This window comes from Carettochelys insculpta, chromosome 27, assembly GCF_033958435.1.
Source record: "Carettochelys insculpta isolate YL-2023 chromosome 27, ASM3395843v1, whole genome shotgun sequence".
In the NCBI taxonomy this organism is placed as follows: Eukaryota; Metazoa; Chordata; order Testudines; family Carettochelyidae; genus Carettochelys; species Carettochelys insculpta.
Genome location: NC_134163.1, coordinates 17,054,538 through 17,070,572, shown reverse-complemented (window position 1 = coordinate 17,070,572; position 16,035 = coordinate 17,054,538). Strand labels below are relative to the sequence as shown.

Genomic DNA, 16,035 nt, shown 5'->3' with positions numbered 1-16,035 from the left:
CCCTGAAGTTAGAGGTGAGTGCAGTTGAAACAGTACATTGGAGAAGAGATGAAAGAGGAAATTACTAAAGAAGCAGTATTCACAATAGGAGTAAAATCGTAAAGGGAGAAAAGCAGTGTCCTAATGCCACTGCAAAAATCAGAAGAATGAACCGTGGTTACACTATACTTCACAAGGGAGCACAGGTATTGCAGTTACTTTGAAACAGCTTGTGAGATTTGTCAGCTGCATGAGGAATGAAAAATCCTACCAAGTTACTGAAAATGAAAAAAAGTAAAAGCTTTATATGCATCTATACAGGTTGTTTAATTTCACCCTGTATCCCAATAGCCTATTTTTGTCCATTTGGAAGAGAGAGATGTATAAGCGATACCAAGACACATGCAAAATATCCATGCACACAACAGAAAAAAAAACAGACTAAATACAACAACAAAAGTACAACAGCACCTCAATCAAAGAACAAGGGTCAACTATTTCTCCAAAGCAAACTGACTGTAGGTGGGCAGAGAAAAGGCAAAAACTTTGCATTAATGTTGGCTACAAGTAAATCTGATTTGCTCTCAGGAGTTTGGTGTATCATGAACAACAGGAAAAAAAATGCTCTGAAAATTCAGAAATCAAAGCTTGCCCACACAAGTAATGATCTCTGTGGAGGTGTGATTTCTAAAGCATGCTAATGTGAAGCATACTAACTGGTCCTTGTATATCTGGCTACTACAGCACCGGTTCAAAAAGCATTACATCAATGTTCCACCATTATGCATTTTGAACCAGTACTGTGTTAATTTACATTAGGGGTCTACATGGACCAAATACTGCATGATGCCTTAGTGTGATTTAGAAATTTACACACATACAGGCTACATCTACACAAGAAGCCTCTGTTGACAGAAGTAACTGTTGGAAGGGATTTCCAGGCAAAACTTCTGTTGACAGATTGCATCTGCACATAAAAGCAGATCAAAAGAGCAATCCGCTCTGTCGACAGAGAGCAGGCAGACTGCCCAGCACTTTCAACAGAATGACTGATTGGAAACTCTGAAAACAGGGCTGCACAGTGAACCAGAAGCCCTGTCTGTCTAGAAAACGGCCCTGGAACGTCTACACGGGTGTTTTGTCAACAGATTACTACCGAGAGAGGCATTATAGTTGAATGGGGAGAGGTATAATGCTGCCAGCAGATGTTCCAGGTTTTCCTTACAAACTGTTGGCGAAGCGCATTTTGTGTGTAGATGCTCCACCATTTTTCCCAACAAAACCCCAGTTTTGACGGGAAAAGCCTCTCATGTAAACACAGCCCCAGAGTGCATTATACTACCATGCAGACAAGTTCGTATTCTCTCCATAATATACTTTACAGAAAAACAGTTATGGCTGGAAAGACCACATAAATCACACAGTACTGCACCTATGGCAAGATTATTTCCTAAAATGTTCATGGCAGCCTGTTGCATCAAATGTGGACAATACAAGCACATGTTTAGTTAATAATTAGGGGTATCTTCTCCTCTCATGATACAAATTTAAAAGCCCACAGCATTTGTAATAACATTAAACACACATTCAGGGACCAGCAACTCCACAGAATGTCCTCTGAGATGATGGGGCTTCAGTTTTGTCAAATATATTCTGTCCAAAGAGCTTAAAATGGATGTTCTTGATATAGAGTCAGTTTTCAAAGCAAATGCTGTGTTGTCCCGCGACAACCAGTGTTTAATTACATTTCTAGGTCTGAAAACTAGTCATCATACAAAATAATCCCTATTGGGATTCTTATATTTGTATAAGGAAAGCACCAGAATGAGGCCATTAGAATGTAGAGATTGTTTTGACTGTAAAATAACAGGCACTAACACCATTGTAAATGGAAAAATAAAAACATAAAAACGCATAAAGATGAAGAAATACCATGCTATCTCCAGAGAATGTTTTACATACTTTCGGACATTCAGAATGTTAACTAAGCAACGTGCACATATACAGAATTTGGAATGCAAATACAGGTATCACAAAGAATATTTGAAAATTTGGCCCTAGATGCCCATTCTATTTACAAGCAAAACCAGTATACAAACTGAAGTGCTAAGATTCCTTAATTCATCAGAAAAGGCAGTTTCTGTAAATGAATAATTCACAGCAAAAAATACCCATTTTATAGCGGTGACAAGCAAAATACATGTTGCATTACCTCTATAAAATACATAACATCCCCAATGAATTCTGGAAGGCTCTAAAGAAGTGGGAGATACTGGCCAAATTAGTACTATAAGTAGATTGGCTTAAAATAGCCTAACTTGCTCTACAAATGCTGTTGTGATTTTGCATGAATATCCTTTTATTCTAGCTATCTGGCAAACAAAATCTGTATGAACATGGGCTAGTTTAAAGTGAAGAACTTTCTATTCTAGGCAACAATTGTTCAACTTTAAGCAAAGGGCAGTAAGATTAATCATAACATTTAAAACTAAAACCATACACTTAAGCACTTCTGAGGTAGAGATTGTAACATAGTCAACTGGACAATACAAATAATAGCCCTACATTCTGCCTGTTGGAGCAAAAGAAGGGAAAATAGGGTTGCAAGGAAGATTACAATTAAAAAATATAATTTAAAAATTGTGAAATTGTTTATCATTATGTAAAAAAAAAGCCTCAAACGTGATCAATCCTGTCTTCAGGCTTGTTCATGGAATTAAAATAGTTCCACTTCATGCTTTAGAATGGAGTCATCATTTGTCTAATTTACTATATCCAGATCACTCCTTTAATACCACCATGTACAAATATTAAAACTCTTATGCAAATAATCATGTTTAAATAAGAAAAAGCTACTAATTGTCATGGGCTGAGTTTAAAATATGACTGACTCTACATGAATTGTGTCAGTAGGGCTGGGTCTACACTTGACCCCAACTTCAAAGGGGGCATGTTATTCAGGGCAAAGGGAGATTACTAATGAAGTCCTACAGTGAATACACGGCACTTCATTAGGGTAATTCTCCCCCGTGACAGCTTCGAAGTGCCGACATGCATGTAGCCTCAGGCACTTCGAAGTGTCCACGCTACTTTGAAGTGCCTTTACTCCACAAAATTTTGAGGAGTAAAGGCACTTCGAAGCAGCGCAGGCACTTCAAAGTGCATGTGGCTACACATGTGCTGGCACTTCGAAGTTTGATTCTTCGAAGTTGCCGTGGGGGAGAATTAGCCGAATGAAGTGCTGCGTATTCACCGCAGCCCTTCATCAGTAATCTCCCACTGCCCTGATTAACATGCCCCCTTTGAAGTTGGGGGCAAATGCAGATAAGCCCTAGGTGTCCAATTTATAATCAGAATTTCTTTCAAAGAGAGGACATCTCAATGATAAAAAGGAAACATTTAAGAAAGAATTTACCCTAAATCTTTGGGCTAGGTGGTTTTATGGTCAGTGGCCTACTCTGAATAATTAAATGTAACAAAAAGAACTGAAACCTAAGTGATAATTTTAATTTTTTTCAAATTGTCATTTTCTATAATTTTATTATTCATTCTGCAGTTTTAAAACAATGACAAGAGAATTCAGGTAATAAAAGCCAGATTTGCACATTGCAGCTTACTATATGCAACACTGTCTGCATTATAAAGAAACTTTGCTTTCAGTACCTTAGGGTCATACATTAAATTTCTTACAAGCAGTAACTTTTTTCTAGGAAGTATAATACAATTTTTACAGTATGTTTCCTGTGCATTATGTACTTGAAAAGCCATGGAGAACCCAGTTTGATATAAACAAGCCAGTCTTGTTATGCTTTCACTACAATTACTTCACAACAAAAATCAAGAATTTTACAAAACCTTTTTAAAGGGTTCGGATAGGGTGGCGCCCAAAGAGCTGTATTTAAGAGTTTGGCATATCAGCCTTACTGAGTGCAATAGCCAATTCAAGGTCTTCCTGTTCTTGTCTTCGCAGCCGAGCCAGCCTCTCCTGCTCAGCTTTCTCACTCTCACGCTTTGCCCAAGCCAGTTGCTGCTCCTCATTTCCAAACTAAAAAAATAAAAATGGAAATTTATTTAATAAATATCAGAAATATATGCTAAGACAGCAGAAATAGTATGCCACACGCAGGACATCTAAATCAATAAGAAATGTGCATTAATCAAGTAAAAAGACATATAAAGCTATCATTCATTGGTTGAAACCAGAAATAAACCAGCTGGTTTCCCTACTCCATTCACTGATCTTTTCATTTAATGCCTTTTCCTCCCACCCATGGCACAAACTTTTCAGGTTGACGTTGTCCTGTTTGCATCCAGGTCCCAAATGTATACAAGAAAGTGGCCAGAAGATGTGGGGATAAAGAGAATCTCTACCTCTACGGGCAAAATTACCTGGAAGAGTTTGGGGAAATAACTGCCTACATCCACACTAAAGATGTATAATTATATTAGCTTCAAGATGACCAAAACTGGAAGCAGTTTTGATATGCCACTACAATGTGAACTGTTTCCTGTAATAGTTTCTGTAAATGTTAACAATGAACCTGGAGACTGCAGATTTGTGGGAAGTTTCACCATCCGATCAAAAGTAAAATTCTGCTTTTGCAATTGTCTATAAAATAAATGCAGAGTTTTTCAGCAGTAGAGTGGCAAGCAATATAACAGAATCCAAATGAATTTAGTAACAAACATTACAGAAACAAAATACATTTGAACATTAATCTTTTTAATTATTACCTAATTATTTCAGTACATGGAAGCAATCTGTAAAATTATTCCAATATTAATTATTGCTATTATTACACAGTTTCACATATTAGCATAAAATGTGGACATTAAAAACCAATTGCATTGGATTTTGTATAAAATCTGAGCAATGCTATTTTCCCATAAAAACAACATTTTATTTCAGCTTTTAAATAAAATCAGCTGTTAGATTTTCATGATTGATCTTTAAGGTTCCACTGTTCAGCAAACATGTATGCAAGTGTTTGTTGGAGAGGAAGTATTTGCTAGACTAGTTCTTAGTTTTGCACTATTTCTACTGCTTAAAACTACTTATTAGAATGTTTGGAAAATATATTAATTTGATTTTTACAAGGAAAAAGCAGTGCACCAAATTCTGAATTTTATCAAATCTGTATAAACCCCTCTGGTACATGACAGGACATAATTCTGAATGCAGCACAATATATTTTTTAAAGCATCCAATATAAACTTTGTCTTATCCATTCAGAAAAGCATATGCTGAACTTTGAATAATAAATAATAAAAATATGCACTTATCTTGTTTATTATATGCTCTCATGTAAATTTTTCCAAGAAGCTATCTCTCCACTACACACTATATCCATGCTCCATATTATTGTTAAACAAATGTATATGATTACAGTTCTTGCTAGTTCAAATTAATAATGTTAATCTATGTCCAATTCTTTGATCTTTTTAGTCACACTGTATTTTATCTTTACATTAGGCTGGATTTTTGGAGTTCCTCCTGTTATTCCTGCTAAAAACCTGTTATGAAAGCAAAGCTAGTGAACAAAAGTGCATTGCACCTTAGTAACTTGACTTTTTAAACCAAGACGTGCAGTCCATTCCTGTAACAAATTATTTTAGTGAATATTTGATGAGTAAGGCTAAAAAAGGACACTAAATTATAAATATATGATTTGCAAGACAATGAGTAAAACTCTGGCCTCAATGAAGTCAAGCTACACGGGACCAGAACTTCACCAAAGTTTAACATTCAAAATAAAATCCTAGGGATGGGATTTAGGGTGAAATTCTTGTTACTACAAAAGTTTGAGAGATATAATGAGTTTTGGCTAATCCCTTTTAGCCTCAGATATTTTTTAAAATTGTTGAGAATACAGGTTTATCAGTGGTACTCATTGCTTAGGTTAAGATGCCTATTTCTGAAGACTTTCCTAAAAACAAGTTTGTGTATTCCATACGTTTGAAACTGGACTGTGCAGTTAGCAAAGTCAATGAGAAGAGTGAAGTAGGTTCAACACAAAGCAAATGTGAACTGCTGACTTGTGTGGAACTCTTGATATTTGACTGACATTTTACCTTATCACAAATGGTTAGCATGATCACATGTACAGTTTCAAAACCATAATTTATGCATCAATGTGAAGAGTTCTGATTATTATGAAAGTGCAATTTATAATCACTACCAGATTAAAAACTACAACTTTTTACAATTTCATTGTATTTTGATAGAACTGACTAAAATAAATATAGAAAGAAAGATACACATCTCATAGATCTGGAAGGGACCTCAGGAGGTCATTGATACCAGTCCCCTGCCCACTTGGCAGGATCAACCACCATTACCCCCCCGCCCCCTGCTTTTTTAAATCCATTTGCCCCAGATCCCTAAATGGCCCCCTCAAGAATTGAACTCACAGCCTTGGGTTTAGCAGGCCAATGCTCAAATCACTGAGCGATCCCTCCCCCAAATTCTCAAGTCACATGGGTTCTGAAAGTTCAAGTCTATCTATATGAATCTTTTGAAGTGTAAGTTTTTGTGGTCAAAGACCCACTTCATCAGATGCATGACACACATTTGATGAAGTGGGTCTTTGACCATGAAAGCTTATGCTCCAAAAATCTGTTAGTCTATAAGGTGCCCCAAGACTTCTTGTTTTTGCAGATGCAGACTAACACTGCTACGCCTCTGATATATGAATCTTAAATGTTCAGTGGTGGAATGTATAACCAAGAATTCAATATCACTGTTCTGGGTGCCGATTGCCCATAAAATTCCATTGTACTGATTTAAAGTAAATCAGTGTAACATGATTATTATTGCTATCCAGTTTTCAACAAAAGATAGTGCTGAAAGAAATTTCTCACAATTTAATATGCATTATCACAGGTAGTCTCATTTGGTAGAAGGCCTCTGAAAATCTCACTCAATAAAATTGATACTTTTTTTAAATGTTAGAACAAGTACATTAATGGCCTAGTGTAAGTGAAGGAAAGGTAAATCACCTGGAGGGAAAATATAGTCAATATGTGACAAAACTCCACATGCATTTAATAAAAAGGAATCTTTAAGGTAACTTCTGAATGCTCTGTTCCTCGAAAATGAAAATGTGCTTTCTGTCAATTGTTTGCAGTGCTGTTGTTGCTATGTTGATTCCAAGATATGAAAGATAAAGTCAGTAAGGTAATATTTTCTATTAGGTGAACTTTTTTGGTGGAAGGGAAAGATTGTCCTTTGAACAACTTCTGTCAGCTTTCTCTTCCACCAAAAGAACCCTGCACTTTGCTTGTCTTTTTCTATTGATTTTAAGATTGGTGGAATTTTGCAAGTTTTTCTATAACTTGAAGCTGTAAACTAGAAATATCTTAAAAAGGGACAAAAAATTTTGTCTGCTTCCAGGATTCATGTTTTATAGCAATCCCTAAGTTAAGAATGCAGTGGACTCACACTCATTAAGATGGATAAGACCAACCCATACTCCTGTACCTCAATCAATATTATATATGCCATCACACGCCAGCAATGCCCCTCTGCTATGTATATTGGACAGACTGGACAATCACTTTGTCAAAAAATGAATGAACATAAAGCAGAGATTAGGAATCTGAATACACAAACCTGTCAGTGAACATTTCAAAGGAGTGAGCCATACTGTTAAGGACCTGAGAATATGCATTTTACAACAAAGAGACTTCAACAGCAGGTTACAAAGAGAAACATGTGAATTGTGATTTATGTTCAAATTCGATACTTAGATGCTTGGCCTTAATAGAGCTAGCAATTACCTTATGCATTACAAAGACAGCTTCCCATCTTTGATATTCGTAGTGATCTTAGACAAGACACTTACAGTTGGTAATTCTCTCCCCTCCTCCCCTACTTCTGTTCTATGTATCTGATTTGTCAGTTATTTCAATTTTTTATGTACCTCTGTGTTATAAAACCGTCACGCCAATTCCAGTACTGCACTACGTCCAGAGCTGACGAAGTGGGTCTACCCCATGAAAGCTCATCATCTAATGAATTATTTTCTTAATCTTTAACGTGCTACATGACTGCTTTTTTGTTTTGTAAGAACAACCCAGTAATTCTAATAGCATCAATACTAGAATAACAATGAAAAAAAGTAAAGGAAATCTTCAGGTTCTCTTTGTTTGTAATCATGAAGAATTACATCTAACATGGCAATTGCAGATCCTACACCACCACACTTCATGTCAGAAAATACACTGTAAATTGAGTTGTTTAGAATTTTCATAGCTGAGAACAGGATCCAAATGATGGATAAGCACAATCTCTTCCCTGGTTTATGAGATATCTGATTTACTTATGATTTCACATAGCACAAGATGAAGCGTTACTAAGCATGGTGATGTGATCTTGTGAACCTGGGCAATAGCCAGCATTTGTTTAATCAGACTAAATACTGCCCCATGTCAAGAGTTAACGTAAGCTATGATCAGCTAAATAATAAAAGGTTATTCAGATCCTATTTTTCTACTTTCCAACATTGATCCTCATTCTTACAACCCAGTTGGCACAGGGATATAAACACAATCTTAAATGGAAGAAATTACACTGGTTAATCATTTGGTATAATCACTGACGACTCACTCAAACCTAAACAGCTAATAAATATCTTTGCTCTGTAAATACAATCATCACCATTGGGTAACAGTCATTCCATTTTTATGCTCAGACGTTTCATCTTTAGTCCGGGGCTGGGGGGAAGAAAGGAAGAAAACTTTGGTATCATTCAAAAAAAATTGCAGATAAAGCAAGCTTTGTGTCTGATTTTTATTGTATCACCATTTCGCATACAGGCACAGAATTTAACTGTGTACTAACTTTTGACAGACTTTTGCTAATTATGGTAAAGTTTACATAATATTTCAAGCATTGATATTTTCAGATAAAGAATTGAGGGCAACTAAATATATGCACAGAGGACCTCAGCTAATCTGTCCGGTAGGAAAATGATACACATTTACTGTGAACTGAAATACTGGGGGAAACTTTAAAATTAATACAACGAGATTAAACTTTTAAAATAAAAACCTACACTTACATACGAATGAAGTATGTCCTTTGGATTTAAAATAAGAGAGTTGGTAATTTTATCATGTGGCAACACAAGCCAGAAAAAAACTCAAGCATATGAAACAAAGAAGAAGCCAGAGGCTTTGTATGAAACATATTTTCTATTCATCAGCAGTAGCATTTAGAACAGCCATTCAAATACTACATTTGAAATTGTCGTAAAATGTATCAGCCAACACAAGAAACAAAGGCAGGCTTTCTGAAACCCTGGTAGTCACTACTGGAAAGGCACTTGTCTTTGCTGTAAGATGTTTTGTTCTTTTCTAATGGGGTGTAATATGGAAGTTAATGTACTGGTTCCACAAAACAGACCATAGTTTACTTTGTCTAACAAGAGCTTCTCTGAATAATCAGCAATTGAAACAAAATTTAACATCTTATAATTTTCAGTCTTTCTTGTATGTGTCTCTTTATGTAGCAGTGCATACCAAAAATATTGTGACAGGACTGTCAGAACTTTTTCACAAACAGTTACAAATACGATATGGAACCCTTTGTTGCAAGTATCTACTTTTCAGGATATGGTCAAACTGCTATACAAATGTCTTCAACAATTATTTCTGAGAAATTTTTACATCTTGGCTTTTAAAAATCAATTAAGAACAGCATCCATGTAACAAAAACAGTACATAGCTTCTACTACAAATACCTTGAGAGAAAAGAAATATTATGCTAAAATAAAAGAAACCCCTGTTAAAATTTAGTATCAAATGCAAAATGCCTTTATTATTGACAAAAAACACACCTTTTTACACAGAAATATTAATACAGAACAACAGCAGGGACAGCATAAAGGTACTAAGAGAGAGAAGCCAGTGGACACTAGCCTGCAGTTAAAACAAAACTAAACAAAAAACTAAGCATTTGCGCAAAGCAGAGCAGAAAGCGATTTGCTCAGAGACAATGAACTTAACTTACAGAGCTGAAGTCTGCAAACCCCAAGGAAGAGTCTTTAGAAGTTTTATTTGAAGAGGAAGGAGCAAATGGATCTTTTCCACTAAATGGGTCCCCAAACCCCTTTTTACTTTGAAACAGGTCACTGTTGTCAGCCCCAAATGGCTGGAATGGATCGTGGGGCTTGGTAAAATCTGCAGACCCAAGCTGGTTTACAGGAGTACTTTTACCTGGAAAGTTCAGGAGAAAAAAAAAAAAGGGAGAAAAAGAGAGGTTACTTACCATTGAAAATGCAAATCCCTACATAGGAGATTGTCCTTCATGCACTTTTAATGTGATATCATCGTTTCTTCTTGGAATAATCTAAAATTTAACCTGGTATCACAGCATCCATCATCCCTGCAGCAGATCTCAACTGTTTCTCTCTTCAGAGAAGTTCAGAAACGTTATTTATAAACACCAGCAATAAGTTTATCTGAATTTATGACAATACCATTGACAAAATTTGAAAAGATAGAAGACCAATATATGAAGGTATTTGATCAAAAATATTTGTCAATTATCACTTTTCCTTAACATTTCTTGATCAAAGGTAGAGACCTTTTAATTTTATTTTGGGCCTTTCATTAAATAAATAAGAATTAGCACTTAAAGCCAGACTTTTAAAAGATATTTAGGCATCCAATGCCTAACATCTTTAAAAATCTGGGCTTTAATGCTTTATATTTCCAAACACTGAACAATGATATTAAACTATCAGATTTTCATGAACAATGACAATGTGCGGGTATGCATTTTTTTCCCCCAAAACTGCTTCATCCATCCACATTTGCAGTGTGCAGCATATGTACAATGAGGAAAATGAATTAGTGAGGAAACAAAAAATAGTTTAATTGTGTTTGACTGTATAACTCTTACCCTTGTTAAGTGCTTATTCTCTTAATCATTGTCACTGTCTTGAACAAAGTTAATAGATTTATTTGTGGAAGGGGTGACATGCTTGAATAAAGATTCCATAGTCTCACCTTGATATTACATATGCATTAACAAAATTTTTGCAAGGGAAATTTCCTTAGCTAAATAATAAACCAGGTAAGAATAAAAAATGACAAAGCCTCTTATGCTAGCATTCCGAACAGATATACAACCAACTCTTAACTCAGCTCTCCTGGAAACATATAAATGACTTGACCATCCTTAAGGTCAAGGTCAAATCCATTACAACATGCATGGAGAAATGTAAAGAGAAGTGTAAGAATAGGTTCCAAAGGGGAAAAAAATGTACAACTTAGATCTCATCCATACACTTAGTTCACAGCAAGGTTGGATATAAATCTACCTGACATTAGCCTGCTGTGCACAGTATTCATGTGGAATTCGCTGATGTGCATTAAGATCCTGTACTACATTCTTATCTACCTTGCTTTGAAACAGAAATAGACTATGAGCTGGTCTACATGAGGAAAAAGCCTGCACTAAATCCCAGAGTAACCCAGGAGGGAACTTTTAGTGTATGGCAGTAGGGTCTACATCAGCGAAAGACAACCAAGATTAGAGAGCAGGCCATATGAGTAGCTTTACTTTGTCTCAGTCAGCCACCTGGGCAACCTGCCCACAGCCCATTGCTCTTGCCCACACTGAAATTAATATGAATGAAGGAAAAGTGTGAATTTAACATAAATAAGAGCATCCACATGTGGGTTTAATGCAGAGTTTGCATTAGTGGGCAATATTAATATGAACTTAGGAACCTTTAGAATTGCATCTGCAGCATATACACAGTGCAGCACTTTAGTCTGAACTGTAAGGCAGCATAGACAAGCTCCAAGAGTTTGTATAGCTTTTGTATAGCTTTTTTTTATGCCCTTGATGCATACAAAACTATGACTTCCACATCTTTGTTATTTTTCTAAATTTATTTTAGCCAAATACCACACAGACCAAATTTTCCTAAATGTATTAAATTTGATGGTAACAAAGACATTTCTTATCAGCTACAGCTAAGAAAGATAAAGAAGACGACTAGAATACCCGGTATTCTCAGATGGGTGCCGATTCAAAGTAGCAACCAGGCCCGCAAGATTACATCTATTTTGACTATTAAAATCATTTGTTTGGAATCATCCAGTCCTTTGAATTGTAACTTAAAATGAGTTCTGTAATACATTCACTCCAGGATGCCTTATATAAAAATAAGAATTGAGTTCAAGCTTTATGTATTTTAGAGGGTATAAAAACATGTGTCTAGTATCTAAGTGAGTCTGAGAGACACTCTTGTGTCCTCACAGAATGGCCAGTAAATCAGCAGTTGATGCTGACGGCTATTATTTGGTGCACATAACATACAGGGAAATTAATGCGGATTATAACAAGTAGTGTCTGAGACAAAAAAATTAATTCCATGGCAATATAGTATTGTCTAGTTCAGGTTAATCTTATTTTCTTTCCATTGTTGACAATGTAGTAAAAATATGCTGTCAAAGCTTTAAAATTAACACATTTAAATGTTTACTTACATAAAAAAAATCAAGTATTTTCTGAGATATCACAATCACTTGTTCTCCACTGTACAATAAGTTCAAACTTTTAAATGCGAGTTTTTGAGTTATGTGAAGGCAACAAAAGAGGACTGTGACACTTTTATGCAACCTACATGCAAAGGCAGAGATTGCAAAAAAAACAGCCAGCTAAATATACACACAACACTATGTCCATGAAACTTAAAAAAAAAAAACAATAAAATTAGAATATGTGTGAGAAATTTGCTCCTAAATGGAATTTATAAGATGCTGAAAAACATAGTTAGGATGTAGAAGCTTTTATAGATTTAACTACAGAATAGACACAACAACGGTACCATTTTGCAATAATTCTACATAAAGAGAACTCTTTTGGTCATGTTATTTGAATTTCAGAAAGTTGTAACATCAGAAATTAGTCCAAATAAATATAGCCCACTAGAATTTTATATTTTGCATCTGTACCGCCTAGTAAATAGGATGAAAAAAATCATCATCTTGACAAAAGTACTTATTGATGACTCCTGAATATTCTGAGATGTTCATAAAGGCATAGAAAGTTACTGCTGTATTGCTTGTCCATGAAAGAAAACACAATATTTAATATCTCTCTCACTCTCACATACAGAAAAATCCTAATTTCTAGGCTTCTGGGACAATCAAAAACTCCGTACCGACAAGTGATATCCAGCACTTAGTTGCTTTCAAAGCAGCTCATCATTTCCACATAAAGAATCCCAGGTACAATCACTGTTTAGAGAGTCCAGTAGGCAGCTGAATAAAAACCACAGACCTCCTGCCCTCCAATTATTTATAAATGCCAGGCATGGCAGGAAAAATAAGTGAATTTGCTTGCCAGTTGGACCTCATGCTGCACTCCAGGAAGAGTATTCACAAGTTCTTTATGTGCCCTATGTTGCTCTTCTGGCTAATGCAATAGATATTGGAAACTGTTTATAAATGTCAGCTTCAGGTTCATGTCAGATATAGCGGTCAGCCTGTATATTTTTAAAAACAAGGCAGATCAAATCAGCAGATTGTCCTCCAGGTAAAATATATGCAAAATATATATATCAGCATTTACTTTCCTTACTTCTAACACGACCTTCTTTCATTACCTTCACTATAATTTTAGATTATGCACTCTCCTAACTCCCATCATTATTATGTTCATAACATCCCACTCTTGGCCACATTTGATGGAGATCTCTCTCACACCCATGCAACTTTATTCATTAAAAAATACAGACTCTGCATTTGGAGTATTACTGTTAAGTGATAAAAATGGTTACTGAGTCCTTCAGCAGCCCAAGCACTACAGATCTTACATGCAAACACAATTTTATTTTTGAAGTAGCTACTTTTAGCTACAAACAAAATTGGAGTATCTAGATTTTCTTGCATGAAAAACTTAGAGATTCATGCCGTCCTTGAAAAAGTTCCCTTAAAAGTGTTGTTCTTAGTGTGTTCCCTAATGCCTACTACTGGGTACTATCAGCAAAATGTACCCTAGTTGCACTTATGCATTTCCATTTAAGTTGGAGGTTGCAAGAGTACACAGGAGAGGAGAATCTGGCCCTATACTTTCTAGTACCAAACCCCTCTGGCAAATTTGTAAAGAGGGAGCCCATTCCATTTTAAGTGGTCTTTTCTTGGCTGTTAGATTTTTCTCTTACTGAAATCAGTGTTTGGATTCAACAACTGGAATTGTGGTCCCAGGTCTTGCAATTTATTTGATCACTAAAACTGCTGTTTCTAAACTGTCTGTTTTTATGTTTTGCATGTAGCCCCATGGTGGTTTCAGAAGACACGTGAGGAAAATTGGGGTTTCTTGTGCTTTATATTTAAAGCTCAGAACATAAAACCATAAATCTGCTGCAAAAGGAAGTGTGGCTATGAATACTATGGAGTTAATGTTGATTTAGAAGTTTTCAATTTGACTTTATCTATGCTATTTTCTTCAGTTTTTGTATTGAACTAAACACAAGACGCTTTTCATTTGGCAATTTATTTTGAAGCAGCACATGGCAGAGACAGAAAAAGCTTGCTTCTAACCTGCAACACCCTTGCATTGGATAAACCAGTCCCACTAACCACTCACAGATGATGGATGCCCACTAACAAGGACTATTCTTGTGAAGGCCCTCCACCTGACAAATATGCTCCAGTTATGATAGCTGGCAAAATGGTTGGTTTATTGTATTTCATCTTTCAGTATACTAGGTTCCTTCTTAGAACTCTCCAATTCGTCATCTGACTCATAAAGTCACCTTTAACACATGAATGCCTCCCTTTGTAATGCAACGTGTGCTAAATTCTGTATTAGTTTATATTTGGTACAACTCTCTATTTAATATACACACAGGGTATATAGCATGTCTTTGGTCCTACGTATGTGTAGCTACAAGAACACAAGCTGGCACAAGATGCATGGTGCAGTGCTTTTTTTTATATTAATACAAAGAGACTAAAAAAAACAATCAAATCCCAAATCCCCAACAAAATTAACTGAACAAACCAAACAATGGCAACAGATACACTGGTAAGAGAGGTCATTACTGATGACTGAGTAAAGAAGATAGTTTCAACATTGATTCCTTGACAATTAAAAATGTGCAGTTTTACAATAAAATTCATATACTAAAATGCCTTTTTAGGTTTGGAACTAGAAAAATGCAAATTAACGTGCATTTCTTTCTTATTATGTTAGTATTTTAGCTAACAGTTTCAGGGGAAAAAGCTTTACAAAAAGCAAAACAGGTCCTATTCTGAAACCACAGCAGTTTCAGCAGTTACCCAAGTGGTGCACCCAAACCACACAGAGAACTCACTTCAGCAAAAAGATGATGAGCAAAATGGTTTACCACAGTAAATGCTGTTAACTTACTAATGAACTCCACCCATAGTAAGAGCTTATCTTCATTTTATACCCAAAGGACAGCCTTAAGTTTAGTAACATGCGTAGCTGTTTAGAAACACAACTGAAGTTCAGGGTGAATATTTCTCAGTATCTTACTGGAGCAGAATTTGTGTCATGTGCTGTTACCAGTGAAGAACTGGAATGGAGAAACAACACATTTATGCAGAAATGAAGATCTTTTCTTTCAAATTTTGTTAGACTCTTCATTTAGGGTCTGAGCCTAGCATTTCTTTCAAATACAAAACTAATAAAAAGATACTGTATTGTATTACAGGGTAAAGAGTGTGTGATCATGTAATTATGATACAAATACACACAGGATAGAGAATTAAGGTTACACACTACACATTAGGTTTAGCATAGCCTGATTTAAGCGCTTATATATGCAACTTTAAATGTACCCCAAGTAGCTTTTTGAATGGCACTTTCTAGGGTGGAAAAATATAGAGTAGAATGTTCATTATTAAGGATTTCTGACTTTTGCTACTTTGTAGAAAAACTGGCAGCACTGAGCATAAAATCCATAAACTACACAATACTTGTGACCATATTTGGATTCCCAAATCACGCAACTCAGATATGCAAGAGGAAACCCTACTCATGCAAGCATTGGGGACTGTGAAGTTTAT

At 35.7% G+C, this 16,035-nt stretch overlaps 1 protein-coding gene across 4 annotated transcripts in view; it reads right to left on the bottom strand.

The window, feature by feature from the left end:
- Positions 1-3,253: 3,253 nt before the first annotated feature.
- The window catches only part of EPS15L1 (epidermal growth factor receptor pathway substrate 15 like 1), a 94,710-nt gene continuing 81,928 nt past the window's right edge, over positions 3,254-16,035 (bottom strand). For all 4 annotated transcript variants that reach the window (XM_074977988.1, XM_074977989.1, XM_074977992.1 and 1 more), the window contains 2 exons: positions 9,992-10,197; positions 3,254-4,024 (listed from right to left, as the gene is read on the bottom strand). In XM_074977988.1, the coding sequence (XP_074834089.1) occupies positions 3,878-4,024; positions 9,992-10,197 (353 nt within the window). In that variant the 3' untranslated portion in view covers positions 3,254-3,877. The remainder of the gene's footprint in view (positions 4,025-9,991; positions 10,198-16,035) is intronic.